The sequence below is a fragment of the Serinus canaria genome, chromosome 6 (assembly GCF_022539315.1).
Source record: "Serinus canaria isolate serCan28SL12 chromosome 6, serCan2020, whole genome shotgun sequence".
NCBI classification, from domain to species: Eukaryota; Metazoa; Chordata; class Aves; order Passeriformes; family Fringillidae; genus Serinus; species Serinus canaria.
The window spans coordinates 5,149,850-5,175,002 of NC_066320.1; the positions used below are offsets into that span (position 1 = coordinate 5,149,850).

At 43.8% G+C, this 25,153-nt stretch overlaps 1 protein-coding gene across 4 annotated transcripts in view; it reads left to right on the top strand.

The window, feature by feature from the left end:
* The window catches only part of PCDH15 (protocadherin related 15), a 263,505-nt gene that overhangs the window by 111,788 nt on the left and 126,564 nt on the right, over positions 1–25,153 (top strand). For all 4 annotated transcript variants that reach the window (XM_030241129.2, XM_030241128.2, XM_050976520.1 and 1 more), the window contains 4 exons: positions 3,735–3,941; positions 10,017–10,151; positions 12,330–12,479; positions 20,799–20,992. In XM_030241129.2, coding sequence (XP_030096989.2) covers positions 3,735–3,941; positions 10,017–10,151; positions 12,330–12,479; positions 20,799–20,992 — 686 coding nt within the window. The remainder of the gene's footprint in view (positions 1–3,734; positions 3,942–10,016; positions 10,152–12,329; positions 12,480–20,798; positions 20,993–25,153) is intronic.

Genomic DNA, 25,153 nt, shown 5'->3' on the forward strand with positions numbered 1-25,153 from the left:
TTGCATTGTTCTAATTTCTCATTTTTGGGGGGGAGCTGCTTCATCTGCTGCTTTAAAGGAGTGGTTGGTCCTGTTAATTCCCGCACCCTTCCATTCACTCCTCACTCCTTGCCTCCCTCCTGGAGCTGCTTTCCTGTCATCTCCTGCTATCTTCCATCAGGATAAAATTATGGACACTACAGATACAAGCAGATTCAGCACATATGATGTAATAAAAGGAGTTAAATACCTGTGAGAATTAATACATTTCACTTTTTTTTTCCTTTAGCTGCTCTTAACTACCAGAATCTAAACCTGTGCTGCTTTTTTTGTGTCTTGGTAGAAGTGTGAAGAGTTATTTGAGAGATCCTCCATTATTTTGACACTAAAACATTTTCTTTGAAGGACTGGAACTCAAATGTTTTGTGGCTTAGGTATCAGTGGCTTTGTGGGTGAAGAAAATTTAAATTGTTGGCTGTTTGTGCTCCAAAATAGGTGTTAGGAAACAACCTTTGGCCAGCAAGTCCAGGCAAGTGTTTAACAGGGCAATGTGAGAGAAAAGGATTTGCACTCTCAATTTAGGACTCAGTGTGTGGAACAACTCTCATGAGGTATAACTTCATCTCTTGAAAAAAAAAAAATACAACAAAACCAAAAACAGCAGAAAAACCACCACAAAACAAAGAAGAAAAAAAAGCCCAACTCCCATACTAAGAAAAACCCCAGGAAACAGGGCACTGAAGCAAAAATTGTCAATGTTACAGGTTCTTTTATATTTTTGGAGCATTATGAAGGGGCTGTGTTGAGCTCTGCTCGTAGTCAGGTGGTGCTTCTAGGACTGATTTCATGGAACATTTGAAAGCAAATCAATTCCTTACATTGTAATACAGAATTCAGTGTTTCAAACAAAAGGCAGAAAGAAGTGGCTGTTTGCAAAGCTTCCTTTTTTCCCTTAAATAGTGGTGTCTTGGGAAACAATAAAAATAAAATTAATCCATCATTTTGACTGGTGAACGCGAAGGAAAGCTGAAGTGATTTTGAGTGGAAGTGCTCAGTGAGGAAGAACTCCTTGGCTTTGTTATTTTGGGCTCCAGGGTTTCAAATTTGAAGTCCAATTTTGGGAGGAAACAACTCTCTTTGTGTTTGGCCATGTGTAATTCCCGGCACTCCAACAAAGCCTGCAACACCTTCCTGGGTGAATATTCATGCTTTTATCCCAGAATGAGCTCTGGGCTCACTTGGACATGAAAGCAGGGCCATTATTGTGGTGTTTCAAGCTGTTCAGAAGATTGAGACCCTCTGTTTGCATTTTCCTCTTTTTAGGATCTCTTTAGAGCAAGGAGCATTGTGTTCTTATAGAGGAACTCAACAGGGCTTGTATGGAAACTTTTGGGCCAGGAAGGGACCGATTTTACTTGGAAAAGCAGAAGAAAAGAGAATTTAATGTGGGACAACCATTGTTAGTCCTGTGGGGAGGAGCACTTGAGGAGAGCCCTGGAGGGGCTGGAGCGTGTCCAGGGCAGGGAAGGGAGCTGGGGAAGGGGCTGGAGCCCCAGGAGGGGCTGAGGGAGCTGGGAAAGGGGCTGAGCCTGGAGCAAAGGAGGCTCAGGGGGGACCTTGTGGCTCTGCACAACTCCCTGCCAGGAGGGGACAGCCGGGGGGGTCGGGCTGTGCTGCCAGGGAACAGGGACAGGACAAGGGGAAAGGGGCTCAGGCTGGGCCAGGGGAGGCTCAGCTTGGACAGCAGCAGGAATTTCTGCATGGAAAGGGTGCTCAGGCCTTGGCAGGGGCTGCCCAGGGAGCTTTGCAGTGCCCATCCCTGGAGGTGTCCCAGCAAGGGCTGGAGGTGGCACTCAGTGCTCTGGGCTGGGCACGAGGTGGGCACTGGGTACAGCTGGGACTCCATGATCCTGGAAGTCTTCCCATCCTAAAAGATTCTAGGATTCTGTGGTTCCGTGAGGCATCTGCTTATAAAACAAATCCCAGCAGTTTGTTGAGGAGCAGAATTTTCCTGTGATTTTCTCTCGTGCTTTCAGTACTTTAACTTAGGCAAAAATTCCATCTCAGGACATTTTTGGAGTTTCACCTTCCTGGGTCAGGAGCCAGGGTCCTGCCAGGTAATTTTGGTGATGTTGATTTTGAGTTATGTAATTTATTTTCATTCAGTGGAGCATCAACTGGACTGGAGCCTGGAGTATTTTTTCCTGTTGTTCAAGCATAATCCAGCTTTATTTAAAAAAGAAAAATCCATTTTTTTCTTAAAAACTGAGAATGAGTTTTTTACAGATTACTCAAGGTGTCATCACCTCCTTTGAAGAAAATAACAATTATTATGCTTATATTTCATTTTATTTGAAATAGAAGGTTTTAATGCTTCTTTTTCTTTAATAGAGTTTTTATCATTACCAAATTATTGCTGTTTTATAAGCAAAGAGAGCTAATGTTTTTCAAACCAAGAAAATATTTAAATAATCAAAATAAGAATTTTTTGTTTAAAATAATAGTTTAAAAAGGAAAAGCTTAAATAACAAATTTTTAAAAACTTTGATGAAGCCAAAGGGATTTTTCCAGACTAAGATTCCTTGGACTCTTGATTTGAAAAATGAGGAATTATCTGTTTGAAAGGGGGAAATACCAGATTAGAAGTAAAACCTCTGCAAACAGAAAGTCCTGTTAACAACAGGACTTTGGGAATCTCTGTTGTGATCCAGGGTCTGTGTACATCCAGATTTTGGAAATTTTGGCCACAGGAACAGGAAACTCTCTTTCAGTGCCCTACTTTCAGTGTTGGCATGTGCAGGACTGTAATTAAAGCTGGTTTGCTCTTTATAAACTGGAGAGCAAATTACTTTTTGTCTCCTAATTCCCTTGTTTCTTTGCTTTAATTAGTTGTTGGTTGGGAGGTTACAGCAAAATAAAGCAGAATAATGGTTTTTATAGGATTAGCACCCTGGAATGGGTAATGAGTGCTTTTATCTTTAGGAAGTTTGAGAATAAGAACAAATTAGGTGAAAAATGTCAGGGAGTGACTCCCTGGTGGTGCAGAGCTGCCACTGAGATGTGGGGGTTATTCATGGAAGTAAAGAATTTTGCTGGACACACCCACAGCTTCCCTGGCACAGGTGCCCAGAACACCTGTGGCTTTCCCTGGATCCCTGGCAGTGCCCAAGGCCAGGTTGGATATTGGGGCTTGGAGCAGCCTGGGACAGTGGAAGGTGTCCCTGCCCATGGCAGGAGGTGGCACTGGATGGGCTTTAAGGTCCCTTCTAAATCAAACGAATCTGGGATTTAAAACCAGGCAAAATCCCAATTAAAATCCCATTCATGTAACACTGAAGTGCTGGATTTGGGGAAAGAGGAAGCCAATGTGTCCATGCGTGCTGTTCCCACCTTTTGGGTTTAACTCTTTTGCTGCTGCTGTGGGTTCTGCTCTGCAATCACAATTCCCAGTTTTCTCTCATCCCTCAGAGCTTTTTCCAAAACTCTCAATCCTGAGAGTTTAAGGAGCTGTGTTTGCATGAGGTTTGGGTTTCTTGTGGCTGTGTAAATGTGACTGTGATGGAAGGTGATTCTGTTCTTGTCTCCTAGCTAAATTTTAGTTGTTATTTCTCTTTTCTGTGATGTGGAATTTCACAGTAGGGGTACCTGAGAAGAAAGTCCATTTTTTAACTGAATTATGACTGAAGCAGAACCATCCCCAGTTGCTGTTCATAACTGGGAACCTTTGACCAATTAGGTGATTTTTTTTCTTTTAGGCTGAACAAGACAACGGCCATCCTCTCCCTGCTTTTGCCAATCTCCACATCGAGATCCTGGATGAGAACAACCAGAAGCCTTATTTCACAAGGTCTACCTACGAGGGCTTCATCCTGGAATCCTCCCCAGTGGGAACGACCATCTCGGACAACCGGAACCTGACCTCCCCCCTGCAGCTCGTGGTGCTGGACAACGACGTGGAGGAGGTACAGCTGCTCCTTTTGGGGTGGTTGCAGTTTTATTATTTTCAGGATTCTTTCTTTTTGTTTGTTTTTGTATTGAGACAAGCCTATTTAGATCAATGAACACAATAATTTCATTGTGGTTTTCTCTTCATTTTCATTCGGATAGATTTGGAAGTGGGTTTTTTCTGTTCTGTGTTTTTCTCACCTCTCTGGAAGGCTCTGTTCTGTTCAAGGTGGTGAATGCTCAGTGCACAGAGGAATCAAAATGTGTTTTATGACAGGGATCAGCCTGTCCCACACCATGGAAATGGGAGAAGGGAGCTCAGAGAGAAAGGAATTCCTCATTTGAGCCAAAAAGGAGTAGGAGGAGGAGCAGGAGGCTGAAAGTTCATTGCATTCTTTGCTCTGCCAGATTTTGATGTAGCATTGCTCAGAGTGGAGGACAGGCATCTCCAGAGGAATAGTGACTAAGTAGTAACATCTATTTTGGAGCTTTCTTCTTGTTGTGGAGTTCTGCTGTCACTGGGAGAGATACAGAAATTCAGGTGGGTTAACATCTAAATGAATGGAGAGAGGCTTTTTCCAAGGATGTGCAGTGATACAAGGGAATGGCTTCCCACTGCCAGAGGGCAGGGATGGATGGGATATTGGGAGTTAGGAATTGTTCCCTGGCAGGGTGGGCAGGCCCTGGCACAGGGTGCCCAGAGCAGCTGGGGCTGCCCCTGGATCCCTGGCAGTGCCCAAGGCCAGGCTGGAGCAGCCTGGGACAGTGGAAGGTGTCCCTGCCTGTGGCAGGGGTGGCACTGGATGGGCTTTAGGGTCCTTTGCAAATCAAACCATTCTGGGATTCTCTGACACAGCCAGAGGGGATCAGCCTCCTCCCTGGGTGGAAATGTTCCATGTTCCTGTTCCTTTGGCATCACCTGGTCCATGCACAGCCCTTTCCAAAGCCGTGGCATGCTGCAGGTGTAACATGGGTGTGAGAGAACCAGATGGAAGTGCCTGTGTTTCACTTCAGTGCCAGGGTTTGCAGAGTCCTTCTAACCTGCTGTGGGCAGGAGAATTCCCAAAATTCCCAGAATTCCAGCTGGCAGTGCAGCAGTTGCATAGAGCTCCCATATAAAATGGCCAAACACTAAAATTGTTCCTCAGGGAGCTGCATGGGGGCTCAGGGTGGGATTGTTGGCAGGGGTAATGGTCATTAACTTCTGCAGCTTTCAGTGTCCTGATGGTTTCATTGTACCCCAGTAAATTCATGTATTTAGGAATATATTTAAATTTAAGGATTGCTGATGAGATACCGAGACAAGCCCCCTCTGTGCTGGTGCATCCCAGTCCCCAGTAGTGACCCTGGTCAAACATAATGAATTCTGCCTGTTAATTGAAATATTAAAATGACTCCATGTCCTCAGGTAAATGCTGAAAGAGTGCTCAGTTAACTGGGTGTCTGAGGAAAAAAATGAACAAAACTCACTCTAAATTGAAACCCTGCAGGAATATAACAGAGTCCTGCTATAAACCTTGCAGAAATTAATTTATAGATGGGACATTGCAAACAGACCTTTCAGGAGAGCAGCACTGCCAAGTGCTGATATAATGAAGTGCTCTGTTTAAATGGCATAAATTAAATTAACTACAGGAGTACCTTAAGACCTGAGCAAACCAAAGCTGACATGAGGAACTTAAACTGTGTGAGATGAGAGATCTTTACATAAGGCTTCCCAAGCTTCTTTTTTCCTTCCTCTTTGGTTTTCATGGGAGAGGATTTATTTATCCAGTGGTCAGGGTTGGTGGTAAAGCTGCACTGAGTAACAATCATGGAATGGACTGGGACCTTAAATCCCATCCATGGGCAGGGACACCTTCCACTGCCCCAGGTTGCTCTGAGCCCTGTCCAGCCTGGCCTTGGCATTCCTGGGTTATCTCAGGCAGGACCAGGAGTTGGACCCAATGATCTTTGTGGGTCCCTTCCACCTCAGGGCATTCTGTGATTCTGAGGATTTTTTAAATTCTTTTTTCAGAGAACTTGTGGGAAGTTTGAAAGCATTTTACTTAAGTATGTCTTGGCAGCAATGTGAGCAGACAGGTCAAGTAATTGATAAAATCAGCTTTAAATGCAGCTACAAGTGTGGGTTATGAATTTTCAATAGTATATCTATAGAAGGAAAAAGAGTAGATTTTTTTTGTTGTTGTTGTTTTTAACCAGGAGAGCTGAAGCATTTTAAATACCAAAGTGTTTTTCTCTGATATTTGCCTGATTGCTTCTATCACTCCCAGTTTTTGTTTGAAATTGTTTTGCAGTCAGTGCTCTCTCAAGGGGACAGTTCTGCTGGCCCTGGGCAGTCCTGCAGTGACACTCCAACAGTTGTAATAACTCAGGAAATATCCTTCCCAGAATTGAACTGCCCATTAATATCATTATTAAAACAAACAGAAGATCAAGGCAAAGACAAAAAGCTGCTTTCCTTCCTTTAGGATTTATAAAGACAGGGTTTAATTTTTTTAATCTTGATACTTAAGGAAAACCATAAATATTAACACTGAATTGCTCCTGTAGCATTGTGTGTCTTCCTTGATTATTTCAGGATTAATGCCTCATGGTTTCTGCCTCCTGACACTCCCAGGGAACAATTCCTTCCCAATCTTCCATCCATTCCTGCCCTCTGGCAGTGGAAGCCATTCCCTGTGTCCTGTCCCTCCATCCCTTGTCCCCAGTCCCTCTCCAGCTCTCCTGGAGCCCCTTTAGGCCCTGGAAGGGCTCTGAGCTCTCCCTGGAGCCTTCTCCTCTCCAGGTGAGCACCCCCAGCTCTCCCAGCCTGGCTCCAGCCCCTCCATGGCCTCCTCTGGGCTCATTCCAACAAATCCACATCTTTTTGTGTTGGGGACACAGAATTCCCCCAGCTTCCCCTCTGGATCTCAGACTTTCCAGGTGAACATGGGCAAGATTTTCTCCTTTCATCCAGGAACTAGGAGGACAGATGCTGGTAACAGCTTTTCAACAAAACAAATTTTTCATGGTCATTTCAGTGCTGATCATCCTCCACTTGAACATGCTGGGAAACTCAGCTGTGTCATCAAAGTGTCTTTCTTGTCACTGCAGCTTTTACGGGATAGGTCTGTGCTGCAAATTAGGAAGTCTGAGCAGTTTGGATACTCTTGGAACTTGTTCTGGCTGCCCTGGAGAACGTCACAATCAAACAGATCCTTTTGGGATCTGTTGAAACTTTTGGGATTGTTGAAACACACACAGAATAAATACCCTTGGCTGCTCAGTCTCATAATTATCCCCAATAATTTGGGTTTCATCTTCAGTTTTAGAAAACTCCTTGCTTTGGGCAGAGTTGCAGCCCTTGGTGGGATTTGAGGAGCAGCAGGAGTGGAACATCCACATCCATGCAGGAATTTCTCCAGACATTTTCCAAGCAGAACACACTTGAGCCCAGGCTTTGTTTACTGGGTGGAGCATTTTGTGTGTCTCATTTTGTTGGTTTTTTTTGGTCTGTAACCATGGATCCCCCACATGTTCTGCTGTCCCTCAGTCCCAGGTTTGTGCTTCCTCAAGTGTTCATTTTGTGTTTTCCTTTGTAGGTCCCACCAGGTGCCTTCCCTGTAGGTATTGGGTGTTATGTGTGCAAACCACTTTTTTTGGGTTTAATTGTGTGATTTCTTCCTTTCTTTCCTCCCTCATTTCTCCCTGCCCTGCTGGTGTTTGAGGCTGGGACTGTCCCTTGGTTTGTGAAGCCTGCAAAGAGCCCTTTAAACACATTGGACCCAATTTAGGGCATAAAGTCATACATTGTGGTTGCCTAATGTTCATTAAATTATTACAAATCTTCAAAGACATCCTGAGTATTACAAAAATGCTTTTTAAATTCAAAAGTACCTCAGGTTTGAACTGTGTGCTTGAAATGCTCCTTGCAGGTTGCATGTGAACTCTTTTGTGTGGATTGTGATAATTTCTACTTAAAATTCCGCATTAAACAATTTATCAGAGACCAGCCTTGTCTCCATGACCCAGTAATGTCACCAGAAATCACAATGCTGAATTCCATGCTGCAAAATAAAATTATTTAAGAAATAAATTATTGAAAATTGTCTTGGCAGTGTAGCTGGGGTTGTTCTCTCTCACATGAAATGTTCAGTTAAGCCAAGCTGGCTTTTCAGGCAGCATAAAATGGGATAATAATGTCCAAGATCCCTGACAATAATGTCAAATATCCCTGGTAATAATGTCCAAGCATAACAATGCTTTTCCAGATGAAGGGAATAAATTGCTCTGTGGCTCTGACATGCCTGGGAGGTGGTAAAATAGGCATTGATTGCTGTAAAGGCAATTACCTTCCATATTAGGAGACCATTTCTAAGAAAAAGATAGCAAAGCAATAGGACACATTGCTCCAGGAGGGTTTGGGATCTCCATCATTGTTTTTTCTCAGGAATAAATTAGGAAAAAAGTGCTGTTTATTAGTGTTCAAAAGGACATGAAACCAAGAACTGCAACACTAACTAGAGGTTTTGTAAATTAAATTCTTAACGGACTTTATAATGTCTACAACGAGAGCAATTATGGGCAATTACCTTCCCCAAGTTTTCCTGGAATGAAGAGGTTGCTGTTTGCATTGCTGGCTGTAAACTGAATTTTCCTTTTTCTGGGAGCTGCAGTTGCAGCTTTAGGCACTGAGGAGCCACTGGTGTGGAACACTTGGATCATTCTTTCCCGTGGCTTCCTGCAAAGTTTTCTCCTTAAAATCGTGGGATATTTGCTGGCTGGGGGCTTTGTTTGGGCTCATTTAAAGCAGTTTCTGTCTTTCCTGGTGTTGTGCTGCTCTGTCCTGGTGCCACCTGGTGCAGGTCAGGTTGGCTGGGGGTTGGGGACCTGTCCTGTGCTCCCAAGAGTTTTAATCCTCCAGGAATGGCACTAATGGGAACCTTCCAAAAGAGCTTTGCATTCAGAAAGAGTTCAGTGAAGTAATGCTCCTGTGGGGTTTTTTTGCTGAATTCAGCTTTTCTCCTCTTGGGATTGTTTTTGGGATTGAGCTGGTTCTCCCTTTGGCCTCCTCTGTAGGGGTGAGATTTGTGGAATGACGTTGGAAAGGAGCTGGTAAAATCCTGGATTTTCTGTCATGGCTGGGACTACTCCTGTGGTTCCTCACCTCCACATTCCTGGGGGCAGTTGAAAGCAGTTTTTATAGGACTGTCTCCCAGCCTTCTGCATTTTCCTGGACTTTGTATTCCCCTACCAACAGAAATAAACTCTGTAACTCAAGAAAAAAAGCAGCAGGAAGTCAGGTTAAATCAACCAGATTATGGACAAGGACACAGCAAGTTGTTGGAATACTGTGGGCACCAAAAAGAAATGTAGTTTGTTTGAAAATTTAACTCGTGTAGAGCCTGATCTGTTAAATAACTCAAAACCACCTTAAAATAGGTGGAAATCAGGAGTGACCCAAGTCATCAAGAAGCTATGAGTAAATTTACAAGGCTTTGTACCCTAAAATATTACTTTTCAGTTCATTTTTGATATTTTCCCCCCTTCAACTGAGAGGTTCCTAATCCTGCATCAATATTTTTTGGATTATTTTTGGGACTTAGAGACCGCCTGAGCTGCCTCTGTTTGCTGAAATACTTCACCACATGCCATTCTCTTTGTTCAGGGCACCAACCCAGCTGTTTTATTGCTCTGTTACTCAAGTTCAGCTTCTTTTGGGTTTTAATATGAAGATAAATGCTTGAAATCTGGTTTCTTATATTAAGTTGTGTCTGACTTAAAAAATCCTGTTTTGTGGGGGAGGGGGGTGAAGGCACTTATTTCAAGCCAGTATAACAAACAGGTATTTGTTTATAGTTGGATTTTCTTACTCTAGTGGTTTTAATACATTTTTCATCAAGAAGATTAGATTTTTAGGCCAGCAGTGAGGTTTTTTTTTTTACCTTTTTTATTTTATAGTTTTTTAGATTTTTTTAGTCGCATCATTTGTGCTTATTTAGGTTTCAGCTAAAACAAGCACTTGCAGTGAGTTGGAGACTTAATTAGAGATATAATATCCCTCTGAATTTATAACAAAATGCTCTTTTTTCCCTTGATGTTGTTGAAAGACCAAGGATCCACAGCTCCACCTCTTCCTGAACGACTACACCACGTTCTTCACTGTGACCCAGAGTGGCATCACCCGCTACCTCACCCTGCTGCAGCCCGTGGACAGGGAGGTCCAGCAGCTCTACACCTTCTCTGTAAGTTCAAAGAAAACAACTCTGTCACATCCAAAAGCTATTTATCTCCAAGTTTCACAGCTAAATTGAAAGGTCTGCTCATTAGAGTGGCAATTATTATCTGTAGGCTGTGAATTTCCATCAGGCATCAGCGCCGTATCTTTTATTTTTTTGCAAAGAGAAAAACGATGATTCCTAACACAGAAATCTTGCTCAGACATAAAACAGCAGGGTCAGAGATTAATAGAAACACAAATGGGAGGAGAAAACAAGAAAACAATGCATAATTTCTATCTTTCTGACAGGTATCCAGAGGTTTAGGTTGGACATTAGGAAAAATGTCTTCACTGAAAGGGTTGTCCAGCCTTGGCACAGCTGCCAGGGCAGTGATGGAGGCACCATCCCTGCAGGGGTTTAACAGATGTCAGGATATGGCACTTGGGGACATGGGGCCTTGGCAGTGCTTGGGGGAAGGGTTGGTCTCAATCTTGGAGAGCTTTCCCATCCTAAAGGAATTTAAGGTTCTTGGCTGATCAACCCAAGGCTCTTCTTTACAGTATAACTGCTGGAAAACATTATCTTACAATAATTATATTATATATACTTCATTATTTATCATTAATAATTTTAAATCATTTATGTTTATTATAAATATTATAATATATATTATATTGTAATATTATATTAATATATAGTTTGCTGCAAAACAAACTCTGCATCCAAAGAGCTACAAGTAAATAAAATCCTCTGCCTTTTGCTTTGTTAACAAAATACTGCTGTGCCTTAAGGATGTTGTCTGGGGTTTTGCCCCCACAAAAATGGAATTGCCTAATCTTTCTTATCCAATCAGCAGAGTGTCCCAGTTCTTTGCTTATCAGCTGCTCAGAAGAGGGAGAGCAGTGAAGGATGAGTTGGTTGAGAGCAGCATTTTAGATTCTCCTGCCAGCACCTTTTCCATGGCCACAGGATTGACACCTGCTCCTCATCCCACAGCAGGATCTGAGCCCTCTTTTTTATTCCCAGCCTTGTTTTTCTCATTGCCTTTTTCCCCTCATCCCTGGAGCCAGGAACATGAGTCTTGTCTTGGGCTTTCTGCTTTTTTTTCTTCCCAAGTTAAAAAAAAAAAAAAAGTGAACAGAAAGCACAGCCAACAGTATTAAAAAAAAAAAAAAGAAATTAAAAGTTGAGGGGAAGAAAAGCTTAAATGGATTTAATATTCCCTCAGATTGTGGGTGAACCCCTTAACAGCCCTTAACAACAATTAGGAAATGGGCTGTGGGCAAACCCAGTTCTTCTGCGGGGGGTCCCAGTCTGTGCCTCCCTATTTTGTGTCCATTTTCATTGGAAAGGAGAGCTCAGATTTCCTCTGTGGAATAAGAAGAGACCCCAGCTCTGTAATTCCCACCTCAGAATGTTGTCTGGGAGGTCTGATGTCTTGAGAAAGCTGCCCCAGAACAGAGGCCAGACAGAGTTAAAGAATAAAGCAGGGATTTATTAAAAGGATCTCCTCCATGGATCCACCTTGGGCAGCACAAGAGCCCAACCAGGGCTGCACCCAAACTGAACCAAAATGGGCACAAAATGCACACCCAGTCATGGGGTCTGTCACTGGGATCAGTTCTGCTCCATTTGCATCTTGGAGTTCATTGTCCCATCCCAGCTTTAGCCCAGGCAGTCCCATCCTTGTTTTTCTCTCTCCAGCCCACGTTGTTTGTGCTCTTGGGCTGAGATTTGGATCGTTTGTCCTTGGTGCCAGCTGGAGCAGGAATTGTTTTGTCTCCCTGCTCTGTGCAGAGAGATCACCATCCCTTAATGTGAAGCTCAGCCCCACACACTAAAGCAGCACAGAATGTGAAACATAGAAAAGCTCAAACCTGAGGCATCACGTTTAACAGAGCTCCTGGGTGTGGTGATACCCAGGTGAGACCCCATGAACTCCTATCCCAGCCCCATCCCTGGGAAATTCCAAGTTATTCCCTCTCACTTCTCTACTGGAAAGGTTTGGATGTGTTTGCTTTGCTTTTCCCCTGAGTCTTGCACATGCAAGCTCAAGCTCTGCTGAATCCTCAGAGAAACCAAATGCTGGTTTTGGGTTGTCAGGCTGTATTTTCTTCTGTTGGGATTGGATTTCTCTTGGAATTATATTGAGAACACACCCTTAAAATACCTTCCTGTCCTGCTTTTTCTGTCTTTCTGAAGATGACAGCTTCTGATGGAGTCCAGGAGAGTGTCCCAGTGACTGTCAACATCGTGGTGATTGATGCAAATGATAATTCCCCAACCTTCTCCAACATTTCCTACAATGTCAAGATCTATACAGACATGAAGCCTGGGGAAGGTGTTATAAAGGTAATTTCAGGGCTTTTATTACCTTTATTAACTCACTTTTTGTTAGCAGTGCATGGCCTTGTTTATCTCAATTGGAAATGCACTGAAACCAGCTAGAAAGGAAGTTTGGGTGTCTGCATCCACTTCATTAATTAAATATTTATTCCAAATTGCTCATACTTAATGTCAGGCCTGTTCTAGTTGTAAAGCTGCAGCTCAACAGCTTCCTCTGAGGTTCAAAAAAATTTTTCAGCTGAAAAATCTCAAAAGAAAAATAAAATACTCCTTTATTAGTGGGACATTGAGAGCAAATATTTTGGGAGAACAGGTCAGCAGTGGAGTAGGATATTACCAGGAATGTTTTCCTATGCCAGAGAACCTGCTGCTTTTTGCAAGTTTGTTTGTAGAGCAAACGAGCAATGAAAAATAGGTTGAACAGGGGCCCAGAGAGAAGCAGCTTCAATTAAATTTTGCCAGCACTGATTTATGTTTTAGTGCAGGACTGGAGGTGAATCCTGGTGACACTGAAATTGAAGGAAAAATGCTCTTTTTTGTGTAATTCTTCCAAGATCTCAGCCCTGCTTTGAGTGCTGCCAGTCCAGATGGATAAGAAGACTAAATGCCATTGGTGGCTTTCCAGAGTGGTTGAAGGCAGTGGGAATATTGGGAAAATAAAATTAATCAGCTGGCTTAAGTATAGAATGCCATTTTCTGAACAGTAATCAGGAATTTGAGTGTAGCAGGGCTGAGGAGATGGTTCAGAAAATGGCATTTTCTGTCCCTCTTGAGCTGTACTTGTTCCTTTGTATCTTCAGCTCTTCCTTTGTGGTGTTTTGTCCCCTCATCAGTTTGGGCCATGAGTGCTTAAAAACCATCAGGGACAGCCACAAGAGCATTTCCAGCAAGATTTGAGGGAAAGAGAAAAATTTGAAGCATAATTAAATTCCTTAAAATGCTGCACAAGGCTGGGTGGGAACACAACAGCAAGTGCTGTTGTCCTGAAGGAGCCAGGGAGCATGAGACAGAAAATGTTGCTAAATGAGATTTCTGCTGGGGATAAACAATGTTTTCTACTCAGAGCTGGCCTTGAGGGTGCTCTGAGCTGCCTGAGGTGTGTTAAAGGTACCTGGGATGAAGCAGAGCAGCTCCTGGGCTTGTCTGAAGCTGCTGAAGTGTCTCTGTGCTCAGAGGGAAGGTGCTGCTCTCCAGCTCCTCAAACTCATCCTGGTCTTGCAGCTGCAAACATATTCCAAGCCTGGAGGCTTTCAAAGAGCAGGAGGACAGATTCCTCAGGAATATGGAGCCAGGATAGGTTATTTGGGAAAGCAATAATGGAGAAGTTGGGCTTGTAGCTCACCTCTGCTAAAAGCTCTAAATTCCAAGAGTGATGTTTTCCCAAATCCATGCTTCTGTCTGCACAGTCAGCACACGGCTACTTGTAGGTTTTCTGAGTTTATGATCTGGTCAGAGGGGGAAGGTAGAAAATCCTGGCTGGTTTGGGAGAGGAGTTGTTTTTCAACCCATCCCACACTACCAGATGATCTGAGTTTCTCAATTACTCACTTAAAAAAAAAAAAAAAGGAAAGAACAAAAAAAATGCAAAAGCAAAGGGTCAGGTCTTAGGATTTCAGAGGACTGGTGATGATGCCAGAAATAAAGAGGGCCCAGCACAGGAGGGACCTGGAGCTGCTGGGAAGAGCCCAGGGGAGGCACCAGGATGAGCAGAGGGATGGAGCAGCTCTGCTGGGAGGAAAGGCTGGGAGAGCTGGGATTGTTCACCTGGAGAGGAGAAGCTCTGGGGTGACCGAATTGTGGCCTGGCAGGGCCTGAAGGAGCTACAGGAAACATGGAGAGAGACTCTGTACAAGGGATGGAGGGACAAGGGGGAATGGCTTCCCACTGCCAGAGGGCAGGGATGGATGGGATATTGAGAAGGAATTGTTCCCTGGCAGGGTGAGGAGGGCCTGGGATGGAATTCCCAGAGAAGCTGTGGTTGCCCCTGGATCCCTGGAAGTGTCCAAGGCCAGGCTGGACATTGGGGCTTGGAGCAGCCTGGGACAGAGGAAGGTGTCCCTGACATGACAGGAACATTCATCGTGGATGGGCTTTAAGGTCCTTTCCAACCCAAACCATTCCATGATTCCCTGATGAGGATTTTGGGCCGCTGCACTCTTTGATATGTTGCTCAATCTTTACATATAAAATACCTATAAATATATTTATATACTTCATATATGTAAAGGCTTTGTAGAGACTTTCTCAAAGGCCAAACTGACTTTTCTTTCCCATTTTTTGAACCCTGACACAATGATTTTGAGGGGTGCTCATCCTATTGTCTCCATGAGGAGCCAAGTCACCTTTTACCCCACCCTCCCTCCTGGGGTCAGGATCCTTTGAGATCTGCTGGGAGAGGTTCTCATCTCTTACAGCTCCCAGGGGAAAATGAGTTCATAAAACCACTTTGTCTGATCAGAAAAAAGCAGGTTAGGAAAAGAACACTGACCTCAGAGTGTCTGGACAGTCTCATAACCATCCATAATAATCAGACTGATTTTTCAGCCACTTGGCTTTTATTATCCTTAGGGTGATATTCTTACATCTCTTATATCTTTTTTTCCAGAGTCAGTTGCAGGAAAATGGACAAATAAAATGGACAAATAACCCCAGTTTGTGCTTTCTTGCTGCCTCATTTTGTGGGACATTGTTTTGATTTTACTCGTGAAAATAGCCCCAAAACATAATAGCTTTTAAGTTACTTGTGTTTGCTGTTTGGTACACTCTTAAAAAATAAAGGAAATTTAAAAATTCTTAGGTTCTGCTTGAAAATAACCACAAATAGCAGGCAAATATATTCATTACAAGCAGAATTCAATTTTTCCCCCATTCTTTTTCCTTTCTGCCTGGGTGGTTAGACAAAGGACTTTTCCTTCTTTCCCTGCTGCCTTTCAGAGAAGTGACAAAAACAGGTTTTATTTTTATTTCAGTTGTCTCCTCACAGTACTTGTGAAATTGTTTCAGGCCTTGCTTGAAGAGAGTTAAGTTTAAATCTCTGTGTGATTTGCTCCTTTCAGCCTGAAAATTTCTCCTTTTGCTTTCTCCTTTCATAGGTGTTTTATTGTGCTCCCTGAGAGTTTCTCAATTGAGAAATCTGTACTTTAAAACAGTTAAATGTGGTAAATTATAACTGTCAGTAGAAAGATTATTAACAGTAAACCTAGTAAAGTACTTAATTCCATCTTTTTTATGTTATTATATTTTTTTCTGCCCAGTTTCCCATTTTCTCCCTGCTGTGACTCAGATATTGAAATGAGCTACACATTGATGGGTGGAGTTTGCAGCAGCGGTGCAACAAAATTTCATCTCAGTAATTCAAATCCACTGTTTTTCTTTAGACATCTCTCATTTTTATATTTAAGATGCAGGGAATAGGGAATCCTGAGCAGGAAAATGAGAGAGCTGGGAAGGGACAGAGGGTGGCAAGAAGTATTACTCACCTAAATCTTGGCCCATGAGGAGATTTTTTTGTATTTTGTCTTTACAGGAAAACTTGTGGACTGGCCATAGATGTAATTTATGGAGTCATGGAATGGTTTGGGCTGGAAGGGACCTTAAAGCCCATCCAGTGCCACAACCCCTGCCATGGGCAGGGACACCTTCCACTGTCCCAGGCTGCTCCAAGCCCTGTCCAGCCTGGCCTTGGGCACTGCCAGGGATCCAGGGGCAGCCCCAGCTGCTCTGGGCACCCTGTGCCAGGGCCTGCCCACCCTGCCAGGGAACAATTCCTTCCCAATATCCCATCCATCCCTGCCCTCTGGCACTGGGAAGCCATTCCCTATGTCCTGTCCCTCCATCCCTTGTACAGTCTCTTTATCTTTCCTGTAACTCCTTCAGGTCCTGGAAGGTCACAGTTAGGTCACCCTGAAGCTTCTCTTCCCCAGGCTGAACAATCCCAGTTTTGCTCTTCTTAGATCCTACCTCACATTATCCACATGCCTTAAATTCTGCCTAATTTCCTGGTGCAGTGGCATGACTCAGGTTCAAGGGCTCTCTTCCAAGAGCAATTAAATCATTCCCTGATGGAAAATGGAGAATAAAATACACAGGGGATCAGTGCCCTGTTCCCCTCAGAAACAATTTTGTCTGGTAGCACCAGTACAAAGTAATTTTTAAGGTCCTGCCCCAGCTTAGCCCAAGTTCTTGATTTACAGCTCTTAAATGTGCATTGTGCCATAAATAGCAGGAACATTTAGTTATAGATACTCCAAAGATATTCCAAATCTTAAGATCATGGAATGTCCTCATCTGGAAGGGACCCACAGGGGTCATGGATCCATCTTGGCCCATGAGGAGATTTCTTGTGTTTGGTCTATATAGGAAAACTTGTGGACTGGCCTTAAATGTAATTCATGGAATTCCATTTACATTGCAGGGGATCCAACCCCTGGCCCTGCCCAGCCACCCCAAAAATCCCACCCTGTACATGTTGTCCAAGCCTTGGGGCTGTGACCTGTTCCATGCCTAACCACTCCTTAATGTTTCCCTAAAACAACCTTCACAGAAGTCATCTCCAAACCCCACTTGATCTTTTATTTACGTGTTTATTTGCAACCTTTTGCCTTCTGCCCATCAGGTAATTAATTCCCATCCCCAAATCAAATCTGATTAGCAGAGAGAGAAAACAAAACTGGGCTTTGTTTGCATTGCTCAGCCAACAACCCTGCAGACTTAAGGAAAAAATAATGGATTGAGGCTTGATGGAATGCTTGAAGGAGATAATGAAAAAGTATTTTAACCTGCTCAGAGATCATTATGTGGGGTTGACTCAAGCTCAGGAATATCTCCATAGCAATCCTGGAATTTTTCCATCACACTGAATCTGGTGAAAGCTGCTGGGAATGTTGGTCATCACTTCATCTGTCCAGGGCCAGGTGACCCCAAATGTTGCTCTGGGAAGGTTCCAAGTCAAACATTGAAGCTCTGTTTCCTCCAGTAATGAAGTGAGTCTGAGAAGGGTTTATATCATAACCAAAATGTCTTTGTAAGCTTGAGGCTACCCTTCTAAACCTCCTTTTCCTCCCAAGAAAACCATTCCCACACCTCCTTTTCCTCCCAAGAAAACCATTCCCACACCTCCTTTTCCTCCCAAGAAAACCACCTCCTACACCTCCTTTTCTGCCCCAGATGACCACTCCTAAATCTCCTTTCCCTCCCAACAAAACCACTCCGAAGTCTCCTTTTTTTCCTCTAAGAAAATTATTTCCAAACCTCCTTTTCCTCCTCAGAAAACCACTCCTAAATCTCATTTTCCTCCCAACAAAACCACTCCTAAATCTCCTTTTCCTCCCAAGAAAACCACTTCTTGCTGCAGCAGAATCCACACCTATTTTGCCAGACTTGTGGTACAATAAATGTTGATGCAATGGAGCTGATCCTGCTGGATGAAAATTTCTTAGCAGAATAAATGAAACCTTGTTTTGTTCATCTCCCTTTACATTTTAGCCCCTGTTTCTTAAATCTTGTTAACTATGGAGCTCTATCGGGCTGGGACAGCTGGAGATGGGATTTCTGGAATCATATATTATGGCAGCAGTTAAACTTTAATTCTGTTTAATCCCAGGTTTGATTCCTGGTTTTGCCCCCAAAATGTTTTTCAAATTACTTATCTTTCCAAGCATTTGTAGGTTTAATTAACCACCTAAATCTCTGTGCTAGTGTAGTCAATTAATTTTCCTTTTTCATGTCATCACAATAAAAACTGGCCTGGTTCCAAATCCTGCCATTAAATCCTCAGGACCCTGTATTTTGCATAAAGGCTTTATTTATTTTGGTTTTTTGGTTTGTGTTTTTTTTTTTTTTTTTTTTGTATGTGTGTCTGTTACTTTTGAAGTTCAGCAGACAAGGTTTTTACAGTTCTGTCACTTGGGTGGATAATTATTCTCTGCAAGGTTAATTAACTCACCCAGGTATGTATAGAAGCTATAGAAGGGGTGATTAAATTGCATTTTCACAGCATGGCTCCCTCAGAATTCCAAAAGAAATAAGGGAATGAGGTAGATTAAAAAAAAACCCACACAAATATTAATTTAGTTTTTTAATTTTTAAGAGGAGATGACCTCTGTTCCATGAGGGCATTTCAAGCATTTATCCTATGTTCACTATACAATTTGTTCCAGAATGCTGTAGGAGATTAATTAAGATTTGTTTTTAAAGCTGGTGTGGGCTTAGTTTTTGGTTTTCAGAATATTTATGACTTTCTAAATGAAATTTTGTATTTGATTGAGCCTTTGTGCATGAAGGATCAAGACTATCTTAGAAACCAGTAGAAACCCTGAGTTTTTCCATGGAAGTGCCCAGGGCAGGCTGGATGGGCCTCTGAGTAGCCTACTCTAGTGGACAGTGTCCCTGCCCATGGAACTGGATGAGCTTTAAGGTCCCTTCCACTCCAAACCATTCTATGATTCCATGAATTCCTATCCTCCCCTTGGTGCTCAATGTTGTGTGCACATGGGATTTAGATATTACAGCTTTGGGATTCATTCTTGTTTTACTGGCAAGGTTTGGTTTCTGCTGTTCTGAATCTTCAGACACCCTTGGGCAAAGGTGTTTTGGCAGTTGTAGGTGGTGATTTGGCAGTTTTGGGTGCTGGTTTGGCAGCCTTGGGTGGTGCTGTGGGAGGCTATGAGCTGCTGAAGTTGATGTGATGCCGCACTGTTCAGTAGGGGATTTTCTATCCTAGCATGGCAGGGCCAGGACAGAGTTCCTGTCCCTGACTCCAGGTGTCACAAGGTGACAAGAGGGGCCCAGAGGCAGAAGCTGAGGCTGCTGTTTGGCTGGCCTTGCCTCAGGGAGTGGCTGTTGATCCTGTCCTTGGCCTGACAGTCAGTGCTGAGGTTTTCCATCACTGCTGACATCCAGCATTCCCATCCTCCATCCCTGCTGCCCCAGGGCGGGAGTGTTTGTGTCAGGAAAGCCAAGGCAGAGACCTTTGAATTTTCATCCTCACACTAGGATCCCTGCAGGGATCCTTCCTGAGGCTGGGATTATTTGGACATCCCAGGATGTCAGCCATCCCAGCTGCTGTCACCCCTGCTGGTGCCCTTTCCCATTCCCCACCTCCCACTGCTCGCCTGGAGCTGGGAGCAGCAGAGGACCCCATGGTGCCATCATTCCCTGTAACTTCCACTGCCAGCTGGATGCACAGCTGGATGCTGTGGCCTCCTGGATGTTCCAGTGCTGCTCAGAACACTTTATGCCAATCCTTGTGCTGTTTGAGGGAATGTTTCCCTACAGAATGAGAAGGCAGGTGAGGAATCTGTCTATCAACAAAACAACTCCTAAAGGAGGGAGAGACAACAAGGTCAGGTTGGACAGGGCTTGGAGCAACCTGGGATAGGGGAAGGTGTCCCTGCCCATGGCAGGTGGTGGAATAGGACGAGCTCTAAGGTCCCTTCCAACCAAAACCACTCTGGGATATTCTTCCATAATTTACTAAAAGCAAATATATTCCCTGGGCTCTAATTCCTGGCCCAATGTGTGTTTGATTTAGCATGGCTCCCTACAGAAATGGGATAAACCCACTGCCTTTCCCAGGGGGAAGAGAAGAACCCCCTCATTTCCTTATGTTCACCATTAGAATTTGGGTCTAATAGCAGGATTTAGGTTTTTCTCAAGGGATTTAAAGACAACATGGCACTTGGGAACATGGTTAGTGATGGCATTGGCAGTGCTGGGTTAACAGCTGGACTTGACCATCTTAGAGGGCCTTTCCCACCTGAACCATTCCATGATTCCAAGTGTGTATCCATATGGGAACAGCTGCCATTTCCCTTCCACTTGGCTGCCACAGCCATATGAACACAAACATTGCTCTCCAGCTCTGCACAAGGAGGGCTTGGAATGCCAGGCCTGGACGTGAGACTTTCTGGCACTACCAGGGCTGTCACCTGGAATAGTGGAGAGAAGGATGGGAAGTAAATAAATACAAACCTCTCATTACTATTGCAAGACAAAAAGTTGTCAAAGAAGACCAAAAAAGTCTTCTTCTCACATGAGAAAGATTATATATTATATATATATATTATATATTCCAACCCACAGGGAATGAGCAATCTAAATAAGTTTTTTAATTTGTATCTTGAAATAATTGGCTTGCAGTCTTGAACAAGCAGTTTTTCCCTGCTTCATGATGTTTTTATACCTGTTACTGATGGTTTGAGCTGTATTTTTGTTAGAAATTCCTGTCTGCATTCCAGATGTCCTAGGTCCCCTTCCTCCTCCGGAATCACCTTCCCAGAGCCCGTGGAGGTGTTCCCCTGCTGACCCTGTGGTTTTGCCTTGCAGCTGACGGCCGTGGATGCAGATGAGGGAGCCAATGGGCAGATAGTGTACGAAATCCTGGCTGGGGATCAGGGGGACTTCACCATCAACGAGCACACGGGCCTGATCACCATCGCTCCGGGGGTGCAGCTGGCCGTGGGGCGCTCCTACGCCCTCACCGTCAGAGCGTCTGACAGGGCCCCCCCTGCGCAGAGGAGGTAATTAATGCACCCCCTAATTACTCCAGCAGCTCAGCAGCAACCCCTGGGCCACACCCCCATTCTCTAGCCCACGCCTCTGCTCTGGGAAAGTGGCACACACACAGAGTAGAATACTTGCCCTTTGTTTCTGGGATTCACGTTTTCTGAACCTGGGAGAAGTGAAGAAAAGAATGATCAAAACAATTCTTATCTTGTTTGCTGTGCCTGTGTTTGTGCCAAAGTGGAATGCAATCTGGAGATTGTGTACCCAAAGTGTTGGTGTTTGGTTTGCTTGGCCTGTCAGGGCCAGCTATGTGTGTTGGGATGTTGGCTGACAGTCACGAGATGTTGTGTGTGGTGTTTGTGAGGTCCCCAGGATGAGGTGAGAGGTGAGAATTTGACTCCATGGTCTCAGAAGGCTGATTTATTATTTTATTATATCATATTACACTAAAAAATGCTATACTAAACCATACTAAAGAAAAAGAGAAAGGATACATCAGAAAGCTTAACAGGAATGGTGATGGAAGCTCCTGACAAACTCAGAGTCTGACACAGCTGATGGTGATTGGTCATTAAGTTAAAACAATTCACATGGAACCAATCAAAGATGCACCTGTTGGTAAACAATGTCCAGCCACATTCCAAAGCAATCAGATAATTCTTGTTCTCATTCTTTTCTGAGGCATCTCAGCTTCCTAGGAGAAGAAATCCTGGTGAAGGGATTTTTCAGAAAATTTCATGGTGACATTGTGCAGTTGAGTGCCTGGCAGATTCAGTTTAGATGTAATGTAATGTAATATAATATAGAATAATATAGTATAATAAAGTAATTAAATTAATTAATTAGCCTGCTGATATCAATGGAGTCCTCCTCATCATTCCTCCTGGACGTTGGGCAAAAAAATCACTGATATTTGTGGTCCTTAATGGTGTTTCCCTTACAGCACTGGGTTTTCATTATTTCATTTGCTTGCCATGGTCTCTTGTTTAAAAGTTCCCAGCTGTGCTGTCACTGTGCATGTCTGTTCATTCATTGAGGTGGAGGGTGGAAAGAGAGGAAAGCAAGTGAGAAGGGAGATTCTGTTTGTTCAGAAGATGCAAAAAGGATCCAAAGAATGGGTTGTTGAGCTGGAGAGCCTCTCCAGGTGTAGGCTGTGCAGTGTCCCCACTAAGACTGGATGTTCCAGTCTAGAAATTCCTAAGGGCAGAATGATCTCTGTTGTACCGCAGATGAAAAAGAGCAGACTGCAAATTTAGGATTTAGGCAGGGAGGGGAACATCATCTTTAAGGTCCCTTTTTACTCAAACCATTCTATGATCTGTATGTTCAAAAACCAGCAAAGGTATCAAGTCCTTTTCTTACCTTTTTCTATGGAGTTTGTGTTCTAAATGTGCCAAAATGTCATTCCATGAGGGTGTGGAGGGGACAAAAAATGTCTCCTGTGTTCTGGTCCTGGTACTGATAATGTGACAACCTCGTTGTCCAAAGAGCATGAAGGGAGGAACAGGAGCATTTAAACCTCCCACAACAGTAACTTCTTCAAATGGGAAATGTAAGAAGGAAATAAAATACAAGATTAGGATTTCAGCATTTAAACCTCCCACAACAGTAACTTCTTCAAATGGGAAATGTAAGAAGGAAATAAAATACAAGATTAGGATTTCAGTAACTGGATTTTCCTCAGGACCTGCTGCTTCTCTCATGTCTCCAAGAAAGCAGCTCATGCTTTTGTGCACATATTTTATAATTACTGTCCATTCAACTTGTTAAGTTGTTCATAAAATTAACATCTGGTAGCAGTCCCTTGGCTGAATTCCACTCTCTTTTCCCTCCTGCTTGCTTTTTTGATAAACCCTCTCGAGCTGGTAGCAGGCTGCTGGTAGTGCTGAGGAGAAGACTGAGGACAATTATGCATTTATTTTGTGTAGTGCTTCAGAGAGAAGGCCAAAAATGAGTAATTCCCCTTCAGAGAGTCTGAGATCCCCATGGTGTGTCTCCACACTACAGCTCTGATTGCCATCAGCTCCTTTTGTGTTGCCCAAACACATGTATTTCTGAGGATGGATGTTGGGAGCCTGTGCTTCCTCCTCTGAAAATGCCTTTGAGGCAAATGAGAATAGCCAGGACAACCAAAGTCACCTGGAAAGTGGCTGAATTTCAGTTTCCCCCTTTGCTTACGCACAAAGCAAAACCCAGCCACTGAACCTGGCTCAGGAATTGTAGCTCTGCAGCCCTTCTGAACACAAATTTAAATTGGGATTTGGAATTCTGTGTAGGTTTGTTGGGGTTTTTATTGCATGGAATGACATTTAAAAATGTTGGTAAGTGGCTGTGTCCCAAGTGAGATTTGGGTATTTGAGTTTGAGTGTTATTTATTATGATTATTCATATAAGTTATGGAGATACCATGGAATTGTTAAGGTTGGAAAAGGCCTCCAAGATCATCAAGTTCAACCTTGTCAACTAAACCACAGCAAATGCCACATCCAGCTGTTTCTTGAAACCTTCCAGGGCTGGAGAATTCACCCCTTCCCTGCACAGTCCCCTTCTATATTGAAGCACAACAATTTATATTTTTGGGAAAAAAAAAATGACAACATTTGTAAAATCAAAGAATTTCAGGTCAGACTTTTAGCTTTTCACAATCCCTCAGATTCCTGCACGTGGGATTCATATTACTTGGTGTTGCAGGGTTCTGCTGGATCAAATCAAGATAGGTTGGTCCACATGGATGGAAATCCATTCATCCTAAATGTTATAATTGCCCAAAGCAGCTGGGGCTGCCCCTGGATCCCTGGCAGTGCCCAAGGCCAGGCTGGACAGGGCTTGGAGCAGCCTGGGACAGTGGGAGGTGTCCCTGCCATGGCAGAGGTGGCACTGGATGAGTTTAAGGTCCTTTCCAACACAAACCATTCCATGATTCCATGTGGGGATGATTTAAGCAGAGGTGGGGATGCAGTTGACTTTCAATCAGCTAGTAGGGCACAAAAGCTGTTTTTCCATGCTGGAGTGATTTTGGGAGCTCTCTGCAGTTCCCAAATGCTGTGCTGGTCTCTGTGTATTCACCTGCAAACACCAGCTGCAGTGCTTGGCTCAGCTCCATCTCCTTCCCCTTCCCATGCCAAAGGAGAATTTGCCAGCTCCTTTACAAGACTATAACCCACACAAAAGACACGGGGGAAAAATTCAAGTTGTTAATAAAAAAATGGATTGGAATTGCAAAAAAAGCCATTTAATATTAGAGTGCTTTTAGTTTGCAGACTATTAGTGCTTTACTTCTGTGGTTTTTGCCTTAAATATTTGAAGAAAATTTGCTTACTATTCCTGGAATCCCACAATGGTTTGGGCTGGGAGAGACCTTAAAGCCCATCCAGTCCCAGGGCAGGGACACCTCCCACTGTCCCAGGCTGCTCCAAGCCCCAAAGTCCAACCTGGCCTTGGGCACTGCCAGGGATCCAGGGGCAGCCCCAGCTGCTCTGGGCACCCTGTGCCAGGGCCTGCCCACCCTGCCAGGGAACAATTCCTGCCCAATATCCCACCTAACCCTGCCCTCTAGCGCTGGGAAGCCGTTCCCTGTGTGCTGGCACTGAATCCTGTCAATTCCCAACACTGCTCTCAGCCCTGGCACTGCTCTGCCCGGCTCAGTCAGTGACCCAGACCTCCAAAACCTGCTGGGAAAGGGGAGTGGGAAACACCAACAGCACAGTGGTGACTGTGCTCAGCCACAGTTTTGGGCAGCTGATTAAGAATATTGATCACTAATGTGTTGTTTTCATATCCAGTGAGATCTCACAGTTAGTACAGCAGCTGTTTCAATAATAAATGTCTGGTAGTTTTGGGTAGGACCCTCTAAAAAAGCTCTGGAGTTTGCTAGCCCTGCAAGAAGCAGCTCTTTGGGTTCATTATTTTCTTCTCTCTCCCTCTTCTTGCCCCACCTACAAAAAAACCTGGGACAAATCCCTTTGTTTTCTCTCCTGCAGCTCTAAACCCTGAGATTTATCAACAGAAATCCAAGGATTTATGAGAGGGAAAACTACACCTGCAGCACAGCACTTGCTCTTCCCAGGAGTTTGTTCTGGGGTGGGGATGCTGTGCTGGCATCCAGGAAGGGAGGCAGTGGGATAATGGAGCAGAGAGGCAAGAGGAAGATCCTTTAAAGTCAGATTTTTAATCTC